General features: G+C 39.9%; 1 protein-coding gene across 1 annotated transcript in view; it reads left to right on the top strand.

Moving 5' to 3' along the window:
• The first annotated feature begins 2,548 nt into the window (after positions 1-2,548).
• ARHGAP28 (Rho GTPase activating protein 28) overlaps positions 2,549-23,236 on the top strand; it is a 148,047-nt gene continuing 127,359 nt past the window's right edge. Inside the window, exon 1 of the mRNA XM_060029499.1 lies at positions 2,549-2,685. Coding sequence (XP_059885482.1) covers positions 2,564-2,685 — 122 coding nt within the window. The 5' untranslated portion in view covers positions 2,549-2,563. The remainder of the gene's footprint in view (positions 2,686-23,236) is intronic.

The raw sequence follows: 23,236 nt of genomic DNA, 5'->3' as shown, positions 1-23,236 counted from the left end.
GGTGTAAGTGGGCCACAGAGACTTGGGAGTAAAAAAGTAGTAGGTGACCAAAACAGATTAATGAGAACCTATTCTAAGGAACTTGGACTTAATTTTGTAGCAAGTGGGTTACAACTGAGGGTTTTTGAAAAGGGGAGGTCCTATGTTTTAGGAAAATCACTTTCCCAGCACTTTGAATGTCGGGGAGGGTTGAAGAGGAAGGTGATTGAAGGTAACCTGTGTCCAGGGAAGCTCACTGTCACCCAGGAAAGAGATGGTGACGCTAGAACAAGGACAGTGGTGGTGGGAATAGAATTGAAAGAATGAGAAAAAAATGACAGATGTGATCACTGTTTGGAGCGAGGACCCCAAGGGACTCCAGGGTGTCTAAAATATGAACACTCAAGAGAAAGCGGAGAGCCGCTGCAGCTGGCATGAGGGAGAGCTCTGCAACATTGCACATGAGTTATGGAAAAAATATTTTCAAGGAAGTACCCTGCAGGTATTTAAAATTGTGAGTCTGTAGTTCAGAAACAAACAAACAGAAAATGCCAAGGAGAAATTCCATGCCCAGAAAAGGTTCCACTACTATAATTCCTTATGGTGATTCCAAAATTCAAAAAGCTGTAAAATTACACGTTTTTAAAAGTTTAGTGTCAAAACTTGTGTGGTGACAAACCTGACCTTCATAAATGTAAGGGTATTAACAGACTTTATTTATCCCACTTAGGGTCCATTTATTTGCTGAAGGAATAATATATTTGAATACAGGGTTCTGTCCCAAATCGCACTGGACAGGAGGTGTTCTATGTTAAATGGTGCATGCACCAAATTACCTTTTAAAAGTAAAAAATATTTATAAATTCTAAAACATATCCCATTCCAAGGTTTTAGATGAGGCATCCTGGACGTGTATCAATACTTATACTATTTCTTTATTTCATATTTTAAGAAAGTATTCTCTTAGTTTCAATGTATTTGGCATTGAACACAGTCGGTAAACAGATGCCTCTTTGTAGCTGCAATTTTTGGAGAATGAAGCATTCTTTGTGCCCAATCCATACACTGATGCTTCCCAAGTTTGTTTATTCAGAAAATTGAGATAATAATACTACCTACCTTACAGAGTTGTTTAAAGAGCTAATGTATAGGATCCAACACACAGCGAGTAAGTATTTTAGTAAATGTTATTATTATCCCACCCTTTTAGTCAACAAAACATTTTCTAAAAAGCATTTTGGATGAATTTTTTTTTTTTTTTTTTTTTTGCTTTCCCAATCTCTGGAAGTGCAGTGAAAACAAATGTCTCCTTTCTTGATGAATGTGAAGGAAGCAGCAGAGGGAATCAACATTTCTTGAGAGCTAGCATGTACTTGATGCTTTTGACCCCACGAGAAGAATATTCTTCTCCCCGTTTCACAGATACAGAAACAGATTCTGAGATGTTAATAGCAGGATCCAGGTCACCCCTCAGCGAGGGGTGAACTCAGTTCTCCTTCCAGTCCGCCTGCTCCCAGCTGAGCGTAAGAGGCAGAAGGTAGAATGCCTTGTCGGGGTGGGCCTCTATGTAGCATTCTACTGCTTCTCTTTTTCATTGGCTAAAAGAATGTTCTTTCCATATGTGCTGTTAGTCTGATGGAGGTAAAGACGTACTTCAGACCCCAGATGTCTGACTATGCCCCCTTTTATCCACCTCCCTGCCAGACCCCAGATCCTCCCTCAATAAAGCCCTCTGGGAATAACAGGCTCTCTTCCCAGAGCGATCAAGTCTAATTTGCAGGCCAGCTGAAAGCAGGATGTGAATTTGAGCGGCATGGGGAGGACGAAAGGGATGTGGAAGTGAGGTAAGACCCTGATGGTTGGGGCACCGAGGGTGAGGGAGGGAAGTGTCCTGCTTGTCGTAAGAGGGCATTACCTGCCCGCAAGGAAATCACGTTGACTGGAACTGGACTAAGTAAACAGCAACGTGACCCGGTTCTTCAGTTTTTGATGTGGAGGCTTTCAATGAGACGGCGTCGCCTCTTCTTCCTTTCCTCGCCAGCCCGCGCACGTTGGAGCCGGCCCCTCTGCGTCTCAGCCGGGGCTCCCCAGGCGCCCTTTCTTTCTCTGACTTCGGGCTGCCCAGCAGGAAATGTTCCTAGCCATGGGACAAGCCTCCCGTTTGAAGGGGTGGGGCTGGGGGTTGAGAAAAGGAACAGGAAAAGAAACAAAGCAAGCAAAACTTTACTAGAGCAGCCAGCCCGAGCCCCTAAGCATCGCGGCGGGTTTCCAGTTTTCTAGACGCAGGGATCCCACACCCCACTTACCCCGTCCTCGGCCGCCTGCACCCCGACGCCCCGCCTCGCCCTCCCCGCCCCACCCCACCCCAGGGGGCCTGGTGGGCGTGTATTTGAATCCGGGCTAATCGGCGGCCGGCGGGCGGGGCGGCCTGCCCGCGCCCCTGACAGCCCAGCGGCGGGAGGAGCCCCTCTGCCCTGGGAGCCGGACGGGCCGCGCCTCCCCGCCGGTGACCGGTCCGGTGCGCTGGCCCATGCTGGTCCCCGCCTTTGTTCTCGGGCCGGAGCGGAGACATGCGCGGCTGACGATGGAAGTAGAGGACTCGGGCGGCGTGGTGCTGACCGCCTACCACTCGTACGCGCGCCCCCAGCCGCCCAGCTCCGAGCCGCGCTGCGCGCCCCGGGCCGCCGCCAGCCACCCAGGCAGCAGGTAACCCACCGCGCCGAAGGGGCAGAGGTCTCCTGGGCTGGGGTGGGGGTGGGGGGTTCATATGCAGCTGGGTTTTCCGCCGGAGCGTAGGACCACCGTCGCTTGATTGTTGTTTCAAGTTTTGGAGGACTGGATGAGTGAGCCTCCCGTTCTTTGTATTTGTCCTTGATGGGAAGTCTCAGCCGGCAATGGCTAAAGACGATGGCTAGGAGAGGTTAGCAGCGGAGTTGCATTCTTGGTACAACTTGCTGATAATAGGCATATGCCTGATGTCTGCCAAATTCACCTATTGGGATATTGGAGAATTAAAAAAAAATTTTCAAATGAAACAGAAGGGGAAAATGAAAAAAAAAAGTAAAATATATTATCTTAATTCTCAGACACTATCGAGAATGTATTTAGTAAATGCATTTCACAGGAGCTAAAGCGCAGCTGGAGAGTCTCCAAAAAGGAAATCTCAGTAGACTTTTAAAAACAATTTTATTTCTAGATTTAAAAAAACCTTCCAATTGTAAACATTGGTGTCACTATTATTGCTAATGTTGACTCTGTCTATAAATGCAATTATAATTTTCCTTTGGATCAAAAGAGGTTTGAAGGCTTCTCACTATGTGCATTTTAGATTTAATATCTATGTTAATTAATTAATGTTAGTCAATCTATCAGTGTTCATCTATTTGATGCAAGATCAAGGCCAATGAGACTTCTATTAACTAAACGAAAATGTTAGACCGTTAGGAAGTTTCCTTCTGTGGACAAAAATATTACACTAAGTGAGATGATTTGATATCTGACACATATTTAGGAGAAGTATTATTTGTTTAAATGTGACTATCTGCAATGGATCCATTGACAAATGGTTTTCTTTACGAGTGGGGAGATTTGAGTAGTGTGCTTTTTGCATGTTTATTTTCAGTCATTTTTTCCTCATACTTTTATCTTTAGTTATGTGATAAAGATTACTTGTTTCCTAATTTAATTGACTTGCAAGGCTTTCAACAGATTGTGACTTTATTTCAAGAAATATCCTCTTGGCTAGCATCCATGCGAAGAGCAAACTGCATTGGCATGAGATCTGTGTTGGGCTTGGCTAACAAAGAAAATATTGTTTCTTCCTAAAAGAGTAGCATGAGTGAAATCTAATTTTTATATACAGACAATGAGAAAATAACATTTTTCTTCCAGTTTTAAGAGCTGTGCACATTATTTTAAAGGCTACTTGAAGATACAAACTTGCGTTTGTCTTTGGAGTGTTTTCTTTTCTAAACATGATCCTTGACTATAGTTACTCCTATTATGAGTAACTAAATAGATATACGTGATTTGGTGAGAAGTGGGGGCCAGGTTTGTGCGTTTTTAGATGGTCCTGGTGTAGCTGTCCTGTCTGTAGCTCCCTGCAGCTGTCTGGGAGCAAGAGCCAGATTGTGCCATTTGGGCAATCCGAAATTATATCCCTTTCCATAGCAAACTGGAGAAGTTCCATTAACTCAGCATGTGGTCTCGTGGAATAATAATATACGAGAGCAAAAGAGTTGCCTATCATAGTGTTTTACCATACAGTTACCAATTAGATTTATGTTGCTCCAAGTTTGCATTTTTGGTGACTGCCCTGTACCCTCTGTATGGGAGCCTTCGTGCTACTCACCCTCTGATGCAGGAGATAGACGACCCCCGCCCCCTACAACTAAATTGTGAGAGAAGAGCTTAATTCCTTGGTTCTCAGTAACAGCGATCAAAAAGAGGTTCCTGTATTTACAGGGAGCCCGAGGACACTATCAATCATGCGTCTGGTAACAGAAGTAATCAGGCCTGAGTTATTAACCTTTGACTCACTAACTACTGATCAATACTCCCTTTCAAGCCAAGGAGCAAGATTGTATTGTTCCACTTATGAAGAGAGCACTCTCTCTTTCAAGAATACCCTTTCCTTTAAATTGCTTACGTATGTGTAATGTATTTGTGGAGTAGTGACCAGTATGGCACTAGGAAGCATGGGCTGTTGTATCTGACTTTCTAAGTATCATCTTTCTTTAGCTCTGAGTAGCATAGTTTCATTTCAAAGCAAGCCATCTCCTTATTTTCCAAGCCCACATACTTCATCTAACTTCATGTGCTTTTGATTTTTTTTTTGGCCTATTTTTTCCACTAAAATATAGTCTCTCTCTCTCTCTCTCTCTCTCTCTTTACTATTCTCTTTTCTTCACTATTGTATCCCAAGTGCCCAGAGTAGTGTCTGCCCACTGTAGTAGCTCAATAAATTAATGAATTCCTACCAAATGGCCAAGATAAAATGGAAGGATTTTTAACAGTATGTCAACGTATTTGTACCTACTATGTGCCAGAAACGCAATAGGCATTAGTGATACAAAGAGAAATGAGATGAAGAGCCTGCCTTGAGAATGTAGCCCTTGACCTTTCAGACCAATAGGATTTTTAGAAAAAAGCTTGAAATAAGTGGCAACATTTCAAAATCAAGAAGCTTCAGGTATAAATCTGGACGTCAGCTTCCCATTAAAAACAAAAAACAAACAAACAAACAAAACCCCCAAAGGATCCAGCAACTGAGGCTTCCATGGGCTCCATTACACACCTGTCCCTGTTACTCTTCAACACTGAAGCTGGGTGTCCATTGTAATTTCTTTTGGGGCCTGCCCATTTTATTTTATTAAAGTGAGTAGCCAGTATAAAGTGTACTTGCCAGTTACTCAGGCTTGGGGTCAGACTGCCAGACGCTGTTCATCACTTACACCGTTTCCTACCATGTGACCTTGGGCAGCCTGCTTCAGCTGCTTAGACTAGCATCCGACACCAAGGAAGCACCTGATAATTGTTAGCTGCATTATTACTGTTACCGCTTTTAATCACAGCTGTTGACGTAAAGAGGAGTAGAACATTTTTGGTACCTATCCCCCAAACTTACTCATTCAGGGAAGAGACTCAGGAGTACTAAGCATTTGTTGCGAGGAGGGAAAGCAATTCCTTATTTCACAAACATTCTATATTTGCATTCTGCTGTAAGGATAAAAGAGAACGAAGGATTACAAATTCTCAGTTCTGTTGAAACAAATGGTTGGAATTATCTTTAGAATCATGTGATTTTTAGAGAAGCTAAGCTCCTAGACCCTTATTCAGAATCGAGAGTGAAATGTTAACATATGTTCAAAATGATTTCACTTACAAAATGAAAGGTAGCTGAAGATGAAGCTAGAAATCTTGTTTTTCAAAGATTTCCTAAGTTATATACAAGTAACATATACAACATTTTTTAGTGAAGGTATAGTATAAAATGGCTATGAGTATTTCTGATGTTTATCTCAATATACCATAAACTTCCTGAAAGAGGACAAAAATAGAGGAGGAAAAGAGCCAACTGTTCCTGAAAAACAAATATAGAAGCTTCCCGAGGTTATCCTAGGAATTCTAATTCTATAGCAATGTTAAAACTTTTGTCAAGGGCATATTGTTTCCTAATAGCATAACTGTTCATTATAATGGGAATGATTTGATTAAAATGGAATTAGTGATGAATAGAAAGTAAATATTTTGTTTGTGGAAAAGACTAGAGTTGGCAACTTCTCCCCTCCTTTAAAAAATGTTTGGAACCGTGGTCTCTATATGCTGCAGCCAGCAGAGGTGGGACCGAGCCATACCTGCCCTTGAACTCCAACCCTGTATGGCCTTCCCTCTCCAGTAAGTGGGTTTCTTTTTTTTAACCTTGGCAGTGTGCAGAGAAAGAGAGGTAACACCCCCTATTCCTCTGCACCAGAGCTCAGTATTTCTACCATGTAAGCAGGGATCTTGCTGGGGCTGGGGGAGCCAGAAATGGCAATAAAAGTTTGTTGACCTGGGCTTAAAAAAAAAAATCCAGGAATGTACCACATATTTAGTGGTACATTCCTCGATTGAAATTAATTAATTAGAAAGACGTTTATTTCAAGGTGCCAACTCTTGTTCAGTTAAGCATTAATGTAGGTCTGTGTGAGCTTACAAACATATACACAGGTACACCAAATTCTGGGGCATAGTAGGTATACTTTTCTAGAGGATTCAAAAAGAGTAATGGAAATAGGATTCTTAGGAGAGAATGAGGTATTTATAGGTCTTTCTTTATGTGATAGCTGAAACCAGAGTTGGTGGCTCTGGTTTCTTTTTACAGTGGGGTCCCTGCTGATTGTAGGTGCCTCCATATGTAGAGCTGTTGGAAAACATCTGGCACATTTCCTTTGATCGTGTCATTTGGCTTAACATTTGGCCAGTTGCTCTGTCCATTTTTAACCTGCTCATTTCCCCCTGATCATTAATCCTTAATGTATCCGAAAAAATTCAGGGAACTTAGAGTGTTGTAGAATCATTTTCATGTGGATGAAAATGATAACTTTCCCTTAACTTTTTATTTTGATGTAATTTTAGGCTTCCGAAAATTTGCAGAAGTGGTGCAGTAAGTTCCCATGTAACCTTCTCCAGCTTCCCTAACCTTCCCTAAGATTAATATCTTGCAGAACTGTGTTCTATTATCAAAACCAAAAAATTAACACTGCTACAGTGCTATTAACTAAACTATAGACTTTATTCTGATTTCACCAGTTTTTCCATTAGAATTGGAATTTTTCTGTTGTAGAATTGAATCCGGGATCCCACATTTGATTTAGTCATGACTCCCAAACCTCCTACAATCCATGACAGTCTGTTGTCTTTTGTGACTTGGCACTTTTGGAGTACCAGTTGGTTGTGTTGTAGGAAGTCCCTCAGTTTGGATGGGTCTTATGTCTTCTCATGACTGGATTGAAGTTATGTGTTTTGGGTGAGAATTCCACAGAATGATGTCAGGCCTCTCAGTGCATCATTTGGGGGGTTCACGATGTCGCTGTCTCGTTAATATTGATGTTAGCTCTGAACACCTGGTTAAGGTGTTGTCTGCCAGGTTTCCCTATGTAATTAATAAACATCTTGGGAGAGATACGTTTTGACTGTGCTAACATCCTGTTTCTCCTCAAACTTTCCTCCTCTGATTTTCACGTCCATCTACAGATCTTGCCAGTAATATTTATTACAGTGATGTTCTTAATAGTGATTTTCAGTTTTTCTCAGTCCTCCTACGTTTGACTTATCTTACATACTATAAAATCCACATTCAGTATTCTCTCTAATTTTATTATTTGCGGCTTTTTCTGCCTTTAAAAAGTCAACCAAATGTAATCTAACCTACTGGTTTTTTCACAGTTTTGCCACAAAATACAATAAAATGGCTTAGTTTTATCTGGTCTGAGTTCATGAAACCTATAAAGATAAATTCCCTAATTTTAAAAATCTATGATTTTTTGAAAGCAAAATTTTATTACAGGCTTAATAGAAAAAATAATCAGAAAGTTGCTAAATTAAATGCTGTGTTCAGAGAGGGTGGTTATTAGGTCCCACTTTGCCTGGCATTTGTTACTGAGGCTGTCCTTCTGTTTTCTTGGTACTATGCTTGCATCTGATGGGGAACATTTTCCCCTTACCAGTGTTCCAGAGATGTTACTTAAACATTTACAAAATGTATCATAACTAAAGCAAACATTCTAATTTGCATATAATCAAAATTTTTCTTACTGCATCCTAAAACCAAACTATTTCACTTTTGAAGTCATATCCGTTCTCTGTTTTCTCAATCTGTGGTCTCTAGATATCAGTTCTAGCAAAGATTAGAAGTAGAATGTTATATAGAAAAGCAAATGAAGGGAGTAAAATGTTCCTCAGAAGAAAATTTTGGAAATAAAGTTTATCCACTTAAACAGTAGACTTCATTTTGTTTTTAAGCCTCTTTGGATGAATATATGAAGTCAAATCTATCTTTAGTGCAGAAAAGAACCTTTTCTAAACGACTATCATCAAGTCAGTAAGAATTACAGTGCGGTGTAGTACAGGCACTGATCGAGATGTGGATGTTTTGCTTTACTAGTAAATAGCCTGAGAGTGGCATGGACATATATACACTACCAAATGTAAAATAGCTAGCTAGTGGGAAGCCACCGCATAGCACAGGGAGATCAGCTCCGTGCTTTGTGACCACCTAGGGGGGTGAGATAGGGAGGGTGGGAGGGAGAGAGACACAAGAGGGAGGGGATATGGGGATATATGTATATGTATAGCTGATTCACTTTGTTATACAGCAGAAACTAACACACCACTGTAAAGCAATTATACTCCAATAAAGATGTTAAAAAAAAAGTAAATAGCCTATATTGGTGTATTGTTTTATTGATTATATAATTTAAATATTATTTATTATCATTGTTGTTGTTTTCCTTCTTTTCAGGCAGACCTTAAAGCCTTTAGCAGTACTTTTGTTCTTTCTAATATTGCTATTTTTAACATGCTTTGTAATTTACTTTTGATTAGATAATCAAGCTTGTTGGAACTGTTGTAAAGAAAATGCTGCTCAAAGAACTAAAATGTATAATCTAACAAAAGGTTTTGATAGCATTTATTTCAGTTTCCTTGAGAATTTTTTGGTTTGCTTGTTTGCTTTCAGTTTCTTGCTATGTTCTGGTTACTTGAGTTAGTGAGTTTTGTATAATGTGTTGTTCTTTGTAATGGGGAATTTCACGTATCCATTTCTTTGTGATTATTAGAGGATGTGCATCAAAATATTAATATTGTGTCCAAAAGTGCCTAAAGTGGGAACTAAAGAAAGTAGTAGATTGTTTCACTATATATCATCTTCCTAAATATCTGTGGTTTATGACACATTCTTTGAGTATCAAATGTGTTATATCAGTCTTCAATAAATGAATATTATAGGTAAAACTATCCATTTGACAGGCATTAAGTGCCAAGTAATTCCAAGTGTGGGAGGACATATGCTAATATCAAGTTGAGAACCAGCTGTGGTGTCTCATGTTACTCTTAAAAACTAATTAAACCTATGCATTCCATTTCTGATCCCTTCGATGAATAGATGATGACTGCACACAAACACACAATACCAAAGACAGGAAGGAGAAGGAGAAACTGGAAACCAAAGGCAGAGTAGTACGTAGTAGTTTTAAATTGTGAAACACTTGAGATACATTTGTACTATTTTAATAATTCTAAGTTGTGGTGCTGATTATCTTTTACGTATAAGAGATAAATCTTTATTCCTATGTTAAATTTTGTGGTCAGACATAAAATTTGCTTTTGTACATCTGTAATGTATAGGGACAAGAATTCCTTTGAAGTTTCCTGTTCAGTATTCATTTATGAAAATCAGTTTAGAAAACACTGGACAGTGCCTTTGGCTTTATACAAAGGCCCATCAATGGATTTATATTTTTATAGAGCTGTAGAGAAACCTGACAGGTGTTTAGAAAAAATGTTAAACATACTAAAATGACATTATAACTGATAATAAGATATTTGATCTCTTTCCTCCCCACTTTTCCCTGCCTTCATTACCATACTGAAAAATTCACATAGTAGCCAAAGTTAATAGGTCAGTGGTTGGGACTAAACCCATATTTAAGTGGCTGTGCTGTAAAGGGAAAACACAAGAGGATAAATGTAGCTAAAGAAGTAAGGACTAGACCTCCTTTCTGAAGACTTCCTTCACAATAGTAGCCAGAAGGGTTTTTACCTACCATAACAATAATGATCCGTTGGTAATTCATCACACACAGTCCTGTGGTGTCAATTCTTTAAAAAAAAAAAAAAGGTGCCAGGTTTTATTGATAGCTTACTGAGCCTGACATGCACTATCTCATTTAATCCTCACCACAATCCAGTGACATGGGAGGAATCTGAGGCACAGAGAAATAACCCAAGATCACACAGCAGGATAATGACAGCCCTTCTAAAACTGGTGCTTTTAACCCGTTATTTAAATCTTGAAACATTATTTAGTATATCGTGGATTTAGTCTTTTTCTGCCGCAATTTGGTTATAAGTTTATTGAGAGCAGGGACAGTATTATCATATCCCTGCCTAGCAACCAGCAATACTAACTTTCACATAGTAGATATTATACTCAGTTTTGATTTAGTCTTTCCTTTTGCAGTCATGTCTATTCTGTGTTAATGGAATGAGCATGGAGCGAGTTAAATATGAATGGATATAAATAGTTTGAGAAATTTCGTTGCCACTTGAAGTAAAATAATAGGATTTTTTAAAATTTAAAAGCTATATACTTGACCATCTTGCAGTCTTATTTAGGTAACTATATTTTAAAATAGACAGGGCTTCCCTGGTGGCACAGTGGTTGAGAGTCCGCCTGCCGATGCAGGGGATGCGGGTTCGTGCCCCGGTCCAGGAAGATCCCACATGCCGCGGAGCGGCTGGGCCCGTGAGCCATGGCCGCTGAGCCTGCGCGTCCAGAGCCTGTGCTCTGCAACGGGAGAGACCACAGCAGTGAGAGGCCCGCGTACCGCAAAAAAAAAAAAAAAAAAAAAAAGACAAAATGTGCTACAGAAGTCATTCAACTTGACCAGAAAAGTGAGATCCAAGCAATGAGTTATAGGAAATCTTCCTTAGGGCTCTTTTTCACGCAGAAGGAAGGGAGGGCAAATTTTAATCCTCTAACCCTTAGGTTCATGTTCTTAGAATTTTTCATGTTAGTTTTATTAATCATTTTCTTTAACTACTAAGATAGATTTCTATGGTTAAAAACATATTTTTCACTTTGTTCCTTCCATGTGATTTATAACATAACAGTTCTTAATGCAGGTTGAGAAGCAATGCTCCATGAGAATTAATGGGGTTTTCCTCTCCTGTCTCCTAATATTCAATCATTTTCACCTTATCTTGATTTTGAAGCCAACCAAGGGACAAGCAGGTCCTGGACCATGCCTTTGTGAGGAACAGTTCTGTTCAAAATGTTACTCAGAAACTTAAGATAAGATAGGTTGTGCAATCCAGTCCGGACCCCGAGCCATCCCTGGTCTCCCATCAGCCTGAGCACAGTCCCTATCCCTCAGTGACCTTGGAGCCATGGATAATGCTGAACCTAAATTGGGCTTCAAGGATTTCTGTTTAGGAAACAAACTCAGGGCCCATTGTAGTCTGGACTTGAATCTTCCGGAGAGGTCAGAATCAGAGTGGCCTCCAGGCACTTGTGTTCATTTTCCGAGGTATTCATTTTGATAGCTTTGTTTTTTAGAACACTGTAACTACAGAGGCTGGACAGTTATTTTAGTTATACCTAAACAGTGTGGTCTGGACTTCTTTGCCAACTGCCATGTCATTAGAAGTTTTCTCTAACTATTTTTAACTAGCCAACTTGTTCAGAGTGTATTACTAATAGGAACTAAACATCATGAAAGACCAGTAATGAGTGAGGACTAATCTCTGTCGTACAGCTGGGAAGCAAAGTATGGAAAAGTGTCTTGTCGAAAACCTCACAAGGAATAACCAACTTGTTGAGCCAGGCTCTGAATTTGTTCTGCTGACCCCTCATCACCTGCTTGCATTACCACGGCACCTACTGAGGCCCACAGCATGGACCAATGTGTTCTGGGAGCAGTCAAGCCACCAGCAAGGAAAAATGGAGGAGGAGAAAACTGGCTTGCAGATGGGAGAACATTAAAGGTCTAGGACTGGAGAAAAGGTGGTGACCGTTAATGAGAACGACATTTCCTTAGCTTCCTTTCAAACACTATTACAACTCCCCTTGCACGTTATCTCACCAAACGTAACTTGGAGAGTCTCGAAAACACACTTGCTGTGACTTTTCATTGGCATCTTAAAGAAAAACATTTGCTGACCTCAATAGAGTAAGCAATTAAATGGGAAAAGAGCTGACTGTAAGTTTCCGTAGATTCTGTTTTGAAAAAACAGAGGATGCCTGGCCCCTGTGATTTTTAACATACCACAACTTAACTTCTCTCCTCCTCATTTACAAAGCTCAGTGATTACAAGGTCGACTTGGCAACTGTTTTTGTAAAGTCAAAATTGTGCTTAGTTGCAGAAGGCTCCACTCCAGAGGACTCCCACCTCTTCAGTTGCTGGAAGCATGTAATTGGAAAAAGCAGGCCCTGCTCTGCTTGTTTAGAGCTGTGTCATCCTTTGTGGGGCAGTGAGTCAACACCAGCTAAAACAACATGAGTCATTGCTTAGAAGAAGCCCAAGTGAAGCTGATTTCAATTATACTTATCCTAAACAAACATGATACTTCTCTTATCCAGACTCTTAAAAAAGTTCTTATTGTGGGAGTTAAAAAAATTAGCACCAGTTCTCTTTAGTATTCATGGAAGTACTTTGCACTCAGAGGACTTTTTAATGGGTCTTAAGGAGGAACTCTCTTCAGTTAATCAAATTTTACACTGATTTATTCTCTCGTCTGTCTCTTCCACTCTCCAACCCCACCCTGCTCATACCCGATTTAGATCATTACTATTTTAATCTGGTTTCAGAGCTATTGGATTAAAATCCATAAAATCAAAATTGTGATCTTGTAACTGTTTGCTCCTTCTGTTCCAGGATCCCCCAGTGTCTTTTTTTCTCTGGAGTAAAACAGGTGGCTTTAAGGCGCATCGTGACTATCTGGAAGGCTAATGCCCTTGTCCAAGTAAAGATGATGAGAGCCTAGACTAGGGTCGTTCGAATATGGATGGAAGGAAGTAATGGAGTCTTTGGGACAACAAGCAATGAAGTTAGTATGATTTGGTAATTAAATGCATACTGGGGACCAGGAAAAAAAACTTGAGTTTTTGTTTTAGTGTTATTAACTGAAATTGAGAATTCTGGTGGATGAGCAGATTGTGGATGGGAGAAGTTTAGCCTGTGAAATTTTGAGCTCAGTGTATATACCCAACTGATAGCTGGCTATACAAGTTGGAAGCTTGGGAAGGAGATCAAGGCCAAGACTTCTAAGCTATTTATTCGTGGGAATCTTCAGCATTTGAGAGGTAGTGAAAACTGGGATTGGATGAGATCTGGCAGGAGAGAATAGAGAATAGAGTCTCTATAGAGACAGCAGTGGAGCACAGATGGAAACCCGAGGAGCAGTGCCAGTTAGGGAAAAGCAGAGCTTTGGGAGCCTCTGATGGAGACCCAGAACGGGGCATTCTGGAAGCCAAGGCATTAGGTTCAGAATGAGTGGACAACCATATCAAGATAGCTAAGTGACCAATAAGGTCAAGACTAAAAATTGTCCCCCGGATTTGTAGTGTGGATAACAACGAAGATCTTTGCGAGCATGGGTTTAATGGAAGTGAGAGGTGGAAGCCTGTTTGCTGCAGGTTGAAGAGTGAGTGTGAGGTAAGGAAATAGAGGCAGCAAGTGGAACCTGTTGTAGAAGCTTAGCTTATGGGAAGGTGAAGAGACCAAAGGGGGGAGCTTTTAAAACTTAGCAAAAAGAGCTGAAAATTAGCTAAACGTCAAGAAGGAAACCTAGCATTTCTAAAATGCAAGATTTAAACACATTTAGTCTCCTATTTATAATCCTTTGATAACATTTTTGCATTTAGGATGAGTCTTTATCACTAGCCCCACAGTAGTGCTTAAGCACTTCTGGAACAGGAGCATTGTCTGTCTTCTTCATTGCTGAATCCTTCACTACCTTCCCCCCCCGCCCCCCCCCATTAAAGGGCCTGGCACTCAGCAGAGTCTTAACAAATTGTTGCTGAGTAAACACAGTGGGGGCTGATTTGTGGAAATGTGGCCTCTTCTTGGGTTGAGAAGCATCACTTCCTTTGTGAGGTCTTCCCTGACTGCTTCCTCCTCAAGCCGTGTTGGTCACTTCCACCTTTGTGCCTCCTCTACCTCTACATTCTTCTAGTATTGCACTTACCCACTACTTATGGTAGTAGTTACATAGCTGACCTGGAGTTTGTTGATGCCCTGGACCATGTCTCATTCATCTCCGTGTCCCTGGCCTAATTCAGTGACAGGTACATATATGCTTTTTGAGTAAATTAACAATTTATTCATTAAATAATGGTGAAGGTAATATTCCTTTTAAATATATGATGATAGTTTCATAATTGCTATTATTTTTGACCCTGGAAGTATTAGAAATCTTGGATTGGTGTTGTGTTGGAGAATATACTGTTCTGACCTTGCATACTACCTGCTTTCCCAGAATCTGATAAATTAAACTTTAGTCATAGGATAACATAAACTCTTGGTAATATGCTTTGAAGTAAAGAATGATTAATAAAAATCAAAACTGGCAACAATTGTAAACGAACATGCCATGACACATAAAACTGAGAGCAGTATGGATAATTAATAGAAGGTAAATATACCCTCCATTGTTTTAAAGATTAAATTTTGCTCGAGGGTAATTTTATTCATTAAAAGAAGAAGAACTTGAACTCCTGATTTTTACAATAAAAGTGAAATTGAACAGCCATCTATTGAGCCTCTGTATGCCATACACTCTGTCAGGTTCTGGGGCTGCAAAAATGGTTTAATAGTCCTTCAGTGAGAATGGATGGACTGTTAACAGGCGTTTCAGCTGCATCTGAAGTGCAGCTCCTTGAGGGTACAAAGGAAGTCTCTCTCTCTCTCTCTCTCTCTCTCTCTCTCTCTGTCTCCCCAGCATTAGCCCACTGGCCCAGAGCAGGCACTCAGTATTTGAATGGTTGAAAGAATGATTAAGGAAAAACGCATGAGGTGCTCTGGGAAAACAGAGAAGGTGTAACTAACACTCGGGGCTCAAATTGATGTGGGTGAGAAAGGGGTCAAGGGAAGCATCTGGGAGGAGTCATAACTAGATTAAGCCTTAAAGAATGAGCATGACTTAGTAGGAAGAATAAGAGTGGGAAGAGTTTTTGGCAGAAGAACCAGTCTGAGGAAAAGGGACAGAGATTGTAGCCACAGTTGCTGGTGTCCTGCGGCCACGTAATATGAGACCAGCCAGCGAGGGGAGAGACCACTTACAGTGCATTTTGGGTAAAACGATGAAGGTCAGACTGAACTCAGTTACATGCCGAGTTTCTTCATTAGAATAATGAAGGGCTTCCATTAGCTGACCTCTAGATCCCTTCTAACACGTAAATTCTCTTTTTCTCAATTGTTAAGTTGGAAATGAAGGTAATTAGATAATTCTAGATTTTTTAACCAAAACATGGGTTCAGACCTGTACTAATTTTGTAATAACACTTTTCCCCTTCTCATTTAACTTTGCCAATTTAAATGATCTCTTGGGTACTTATGCTGTCTGTGCAGTAAGCATGTATTGTTGCCTAATTTAGTACTTTGATTACTTTTAAGTAGAGTTTGGTTCATTTCAAACAAGCTACCAAAGTCAGATTAATATATCAGTAAGGTATTTATTTGTCTTTCAGCTTTTCTTTGAAAAATATAGCCTGTCCGATAAGCAGAACTGATTTTTATTTCTCAGATGATTGTAGACTGTAGTAGCCCAGTTAATAGGAATGCTAGATACTGTTGAAGAATGCCATGGCACTTCCTTGTTTTTTGTTCAGATTTAAAAGAGCATTTATTAATAACAATGTTTTGAAAGATACATTTTTATTTGTATACATATTTATTTATTTACATATTCATTTATTTACATATTTATTTATTATATGTAAATATTTACATATTTATTCATTATATGTAAACATTTATGTATTTATTCACATTTTTATTCATATTCAATATCATATGTGCTAGATTTAATACTTCTATTTGGCACAATATTATAATAAATTTAATGCAAATTAAGTAAAGCAGAGACTTCCAAGAAACATGTGAGTGTGTTGTTGTATATCTTCTCTGTGTTTTTTAATAGTCCAACAACACATACATACAATTTAAGGAGACAAATCTGTTTCACCTATTTCCTCATTTTCTGCTTTTGAGTTTTTGTGAAAGACTAGGTCCCCAAACTGAGATATCCGATGACATATTGCAAGAATGTGCCTGTGAGGGAAATGGGCGCAGAGGCCAAGAACCACCTTCCCTTCCACTCACCCTCTTCACCATTCCTATGGGGGAAATTTATATAATGACAATGATCCTAAAGATCTTCAAGATTTCTGAAGACATATCCCCAAACAAAAAAAGCCTTTATTTAGTGATAATAGTCACTTAATACATTTTAAAGTTGAGATATACTTATTATAGAGTAAAATGCACAGTTAAGGATTCAGCTAGTTGATTTTTAACCCGTGTAACTGCCATCCAAAATAAGATGCGGAACATTTCCATCACTCTGAAAATGTCCTTCATGCCCCTTTTACTTCCTGCCAGTTTCTGACTTCTATCACCATACCTTAGTATTGCCTATTCTTGGAAGTCATATGAACAGAACATTACAGTATATATTGTTTTGTGTCTGCCTTCATTTCCTCAGAGTAGTGGCTTTTGAGATTCAAACACATCATTTCCTCAGAGCCTGAAAGTGGGAAAAATGTATGTAGACCCTTTGGTGGTTTTATTTTATTGTCGTACCTGATTGTCATCCAGCTGTCCCATAGGCATTGGCTGTTACATAAAAGAGGGGCTAGGTGAGGGAGCAGGTTTAGATGAAAACCCATCACAATATCAAAATCTAGAGACTCATCTCTCCATGGTGGACCCAGGCAAAATTGGGAAGTAAGCAAATTTGTCTTTGGTGCCTGCTCAATTTGCTTTGGCTTGCCTGGGCCCTTCCATTTTCCTTTGCTGTCTCAGATAGGGATCATTTGATTACAACTAGGGGACTATCTGCTTAACACTTGAGGCATTTTGCCTTTCCAAAGCATATATACATTTTGTAACTTCTAATGGTGAAATTCCAGGTCTTATTCAAGGAAGAGAGGCAAGATCTTTCGGTAGGAAGTCACAATCCTCAATGCACATCTTGTAGAACTGAGATTAGCTATGTTTTCCTACAAAAGACCAGTATTTTGGGCTTTGCTGGCCATACAGTCTCTGTTGTAACTCCACCATCATTAGCATGAAAGCAGCAATTGAGAAACCGATAGACGTGACTGTACTATAATAAAACTTTATTTACAAAAATGGGCAGTGGGCTGGATGTGGCCTGTGGGCCCTAGAACTCAGTCCCCTAATGTAGACAGCTTCCTGATCTGCCTACTCATGAAACTTGTAAGCCTATAATAGCAAGATACAGAGAATTTATTCTCTAGAATACATAAAGCTGAAAGGAACTGGGGGTTGTATTAGTAACAACCTCTCACCTTTCAGCTAGGACATTGAGTCTCAGAGTGGTGACTTTTCAAGGTCACAAGGAGTCAGTGGAAGAAGATCCCAGACTATTCAGAACCCCCAGGTCTTTAGCTAGTGTTCTCTGCCCTGTTCAGTTTGTGATGGATATGGGTCACATTACCTCAAATATACTATCAGACTGACATTTGGGGAAACTGTCTTAGCTCACATATTTTAAAGGAATGAAAGACTGAGAGAGAGAGAGAAAAAAAAATTAGGAATTCAGTGGTAGTATTCTGGAAACCAAACCAAGGGTTGGCTAAGAAAGAATGAGGGTTATACATTTAGCAAACAGGTTAACTGATTTAAAAAACCAGTATATTGAATGCTTTGTCCAAATAATAGTTCTAACATTGTAAGTGTGTGAAAAAAATAAAAATTTAACTGAGAAAATAGAGACCTCTAGATTCTCTGTCATTCAGTTCATTCATCCATTTATTCTTTCTTTGAATTTCTTTCTTAGCACGTATCTTTTGAGTATCTTCCCTGAGGGCACTGTGAATGATCCCAGCTAAACAGGATGGAGTTTCCGTGCTTGAGGGGCTGTTAAGGGAGCCTGAGACCATTGGGAACCATGTCTTATTTAGCTTCATGCCTCTGGAGAGAACACAGACTTTGCTTCCTAGAGGAGTGGTGTTTTAGTTGGGCACGTGGACATACTGGGTGATGTGGGTATCCTGGTGTATGGGTAGGGTGTGCAACAGAGAAAGGGTATACAAGGGGGCTCAATTCAGCTTGGATGTACAGAGAAATGTGTGAGGGAAGTAGTGGTAACGTCTATACAAATATTTGCAAGATTTTATTTGTGGGATGGGATTGGCTCAATGAGTGAATTGTCAAAGAGATATTAACTGTCACAGCCAAACCAATGAAAATAAATTAATGAGAGTACCTCACCTTGGGAGGGTGTCTTAAACTCTTTGTACGTTTCTTTAAAAATTAATGAGAATTTGTTTTGAAAGAATCAGACTGAAGCATAAAAGTAATTCTTTTAGAACTTTATTACCCACCCCCCTACTCTACTCCCCCAGTCAAATAACCAATACAAAGTAGCTTATATCTTGGGAGTAAGTGGCTTAATGATAATCGCAAACATATGCTGGAATCCTAGTGGTTCAGCCAAAGTCCCATCTTCAGACTTCACATTTAGCATAGCTTTTATTCCCGTTAACTTGGCTTGCAGTTGGGTGACACAGCTGGGTATTGTGGATGACAGAATTTTCCTAGTGTTGTGCCCCAGAGGGATACAGGGCAGATGGGGGAGAAGACTAATTCAACACTAATGAAACCCTGACCCCCACATGCATTTTGGTAATTCCATGAAGGCAGGAATGTTACTAATAACAGAGCAGATTTTGTAGGTCATCTCAAACTTGGTCAGCTGCAGTTAAGCCTGTGGCTGCTGGTGTTTGGAATGCACCCCTATTTGTTTTTGGAAAGTGGTGAAGGAGATTCAGTTACAGGTTTTCCATCTTCCTGGAATTATGCTACTCCTAGAATAGAATTCTCCACATACCCAAGTGTGATTGGACCTCAAATTTAGCAAGTATTCAATTAAACGAACCATTTACTGTATCAATACCTACTTTGGGGAACTATTTTACATCCAGAATATCTTTTTTTTCTGGTGTTAGGGTGAATTTTTTTAAAGCCAAATTACAAAATGTATTGTCAAAATTATTTGATGAACTATTGAAGCAAGGTAACTTTTCACAGACAGCATGTGTAGCAAATACTATCTTTTAATTTGGTATTCATTGCTCAAAGATATACAAATGAAGGCAAAAAGTGATATATTTTATGTTTCCTTGATACTTCTAGCTTGTGCACCTGAGTTGTATTTTTACATACTGAAATAGGAAGAGTTACTTACTTTTTATCATGTAGTTCTTAGCTTTTTCAAGTCATAGAATGCTTCTAGAATCTACTAAAAGCCTTAGACCTTTATGAAAAGTACACATATGTATGCTGTACAAGTTTGCATGCATTTTCAGGTGATTCGTGGACCGCAGGTTGAGAAGATATTGGTCAAGAGATATTTCCTCTCTTTTTTTTCTATCCAGGGTATCTTTACATTTACAGTTATCAGGACCATTTCATATACCTGGAGAGTATACTTAATAGTATTCAGAGTGTTTCCCTAGGACTTGAGTTGAGCTTTGAATGACTGCTGGACAAATTCAATATAAAAACAGATAGAATGCCCGCTGTTCTGTGTGTCTCCCCACAATTAGGACACTTCTGGGTGGCATTGCTGTGATGGCCAGCATCTGGGCTTGGGCATTTCTGGCTGATGTGAGAAAGCCAATAGGGCAGAAGCAGGGGTGCCTTGGGCTTATGCGATAATACCTGTATGAATAGGATGTTTCTGTTCTCAGAAGTGAAAAATGTTGGCAGTCAACATTTAACGAGATCAGGGCACAAGAAGGTACTGAGTTTTAACCATTCTCGAAGAAGGTGTAGAGGAAACAAAAGCCTTTCAGTATTTCACACATGAGGGGTGGGAAATTGTATAATTGTTTTCTAATAGGAAGACAAGGTAAATTAATCCACCCCGCTTTTTTTTTACCCTCATACCCACAGTCCAAGTTCAGTGTCCTGAATGGGAGTTTGCTTGGTGTTTCTAGTGCTTTCCTTGGATCCCTGTGCAGGTGTGTGATCTGCACATGAGACCACCAGTCCCTAGTCTTGTGTGCCAAGACAGAGAGGAAAGTGTTTGCTTTTGTAAATGAAGCATTTCTGCGATTGGAGTTAAAGCTTCTGGTACATCTCTGACCAATATAATCGTAACACGAGGAAAAAAATGTTTGAGCTGAAAGTTAATCAGAGCAAACAACTGATCTGGTCTGTTTGCACATTATCTATTCAGTAGCCGTACCACACTGAAAATAGATTCAAGAAAGGTGAGCTGAAGTCATGAGTTGCAAATTTGTAGCATATCTTCATAGGAAAGTTAAAAAGGTAGCAGCCAAACAAATACTGCTGTTGCCTACAAACATTCCCTGCCTGGCAGCATTGTCCAACAGATTTCTGGACTGGACAGATATTTCTCCTTATACAGTGTTTTATATCCTGCCTTGATTACATATATAGCCTGTTCATCAGGCAGTTTATAGCATATTTGAGGTCCCAAGAGCCCTTTCTGCACATCCTCCTTCCTTTGCTGGGAGAGCCTTCTCCCCAGTCTTCACCTGGTTAAGTCCTGTCATCCCTGGGGATTGAACCACAGCTTCTGTTGTCTAGAAAACCTGCCCTAATACCTTTTCCTCTTCTCTTCCAGTCTATGTCCAGTTTCTCTCCTTTGTGCTCCCAGTGAACCCTGGGCCTACTGCTGCCCTCAAGTTATTATTCTTGATGATAATGCTGATGTGACTTCTCTATAGCTGCTCCCTGTACTCCACTGCTCGCAGCCCCCTAAGAGCTGGAGCCACGGTGTGTCTTTATGAACTCAGTGTCCAGCAACATGCCCCATAAATGTCTGTGAAATGGAGGGAAGGGGGCCATGTATGATTTTTTTTTTCCAAAACTAGAAAACAAACTAATCAACTCTGGTTAAAATTTATTGTAGAAGACAGTTTCTTACAATAAGAAAGAGAAAATGAAACACTGAAGAAACACAGGGAAATGCTAATCAGGGTCAGGTTCCACGTGGTCAGTTGCTTATGCTTTCACTTTGTCAGATTTTCTCTCTTGTAAAGAAAAAAATCCCTGGCAGGTAACAGAAAAGGGAAATGCTTTTGTTTTTCAAACTGTAAAACTAGAGTGTCCATGACCTCATTTGAGACAGTCGTTCTCAGAGATAATGTGTCTCCTGTTAAAATGCAGCATCTAATTTAGGACTCAGTAGCCAGGGATGATTCAGAGGATATTAGAGGATATAATTTTAAAGACTGGAAAATAATGGCCATGAGGAATATACATAGAAATTGAGATTGTTGGGACTGGGGCATAGAAAGGCAAAATGAGCCGTGCCAACTGGGTCAACAAGAAGCCTCAAACCGGTGGGCACACACATACTTTACTGGGGTGTCTGAAGTATCTGCTCGTTCTCTACTGGGGTGTCAAATCTGGAGGTGGCACTGCCAGGCCCAGTAAGAGCAGCGGCAGCAGCTTCATAGATCACAGAATACAACAGTGCTGTCTCTGTGATGGTGTAAACTATGGTGTTTGCTATGTAATTTTCCTTTCTGATTTTAGTTTGATTTCCTTTCCTTGAAATTCTCTAGGGTTATGAAGTTAATTGGCAATTGCTAAGACAAGAAACCAATTTTTCTATTATAAGAAGTAGCAAAGTCCCTCTCGTTTTGAAGACATGCCTACAAATCTTTTTAAAAAATTCCAGGTGTCTGGGAAGTCCAACTTCATAAAGTAGTGTTTAATTAGAAAGGAAGGAGAGCTATGTTTGTAGAACAGACCAATTTGATTATACTTTAACTATTAAATAGATTAATTTTCAGGGTGGCCATTCCCATTACATGCATTTAATTGACGTTAAATTGTATTAAGAATTTAATTTTAGCTCCCTTTACGAATCCGCCAATGCCCATTCACCCTTGGTAGACTAATAAGATTTCTACTCAGACATGCTTTTATTAATCCTCATGTCTACTCTGGGAGGAAAGCATGAGTGGAGCCAAATGGAATTCTTTCCCCTACTGAATTTAACAACCACAGTTTCTGGAACTGTTGCAAAAGAATGTGAACATTATCATAACTTATTGGGTCCTCAGACCCAAATTCAAACAATGAAGCAAAACAGACCTCCTTATCTATTCTGATTGTATCACTGGCATCACAAGTAAACCAAGGACTTAGAGCTTAACTTTCAAATTCGAGCTTTTGTTTGATCCTGTCTCTAACTCCGTCTCTCACAGTCTTTTCTGTCTACATCTGAGACCATTTGTGTCTTCAGTTAACACAGACCTCGTGCGGCGTAGCATAGGTTCCAGGCTCGACAAAACCAGTTGCTGAATTCACTCCAGCCTCTGTACAACGAGAACCATGTCTAAACAGAAGGGACTCTGTGAGCTGGGCTCGGGATGCTTCTCATCTGGTGCAAGGTCAGTTCTTAGCTGGAATTGCTGTGTGGTAATTGCCGTGTGATACACAGGCTCTGCCTCCTCAGCTAAAGAGCACGGACAGGTGACAATGAGGTCACTTGTTCCTCTCCACACTTCTTTATCATCTTGGTCACAATTCAGGAATGCAGAGAGTAGTCTTCTAAGAAATGCCTCAGTATCATCCCACCAAGGTATGCGTTTATTTTTCCCTCTTTATATGCTCATAATCATTCTATGTGATTTTGTCTTTGACTCACTGATTGAGGATGATTTTTTTCTATTGTTGCTATAAACACTATACATAGGAGTGTGATGAAGTAAAAATAGAGCCTCAAACGTCTCAATAAATCAGTAGCTTTTGTGTCTTACAGAAG

The sequence above is a fragment of the Delphinus delphis genome, chromosome 13 (genome assembly GCF_949987515.2).
Source record: "Delphinus delphis chromosome 13, mDelDel1.2, whole genome shotgun sequence".
NCBI classification, from domain to species: domain Eukaryota; kingdom Metazoa; phylum Chordata; class Mammalia; order Artiodactyla; family Delphinidae; genus Delphinus; species Delphinus delphis.
This window is presented reverse-complemented; position numbering and strand designations above follow the sequence as displayed.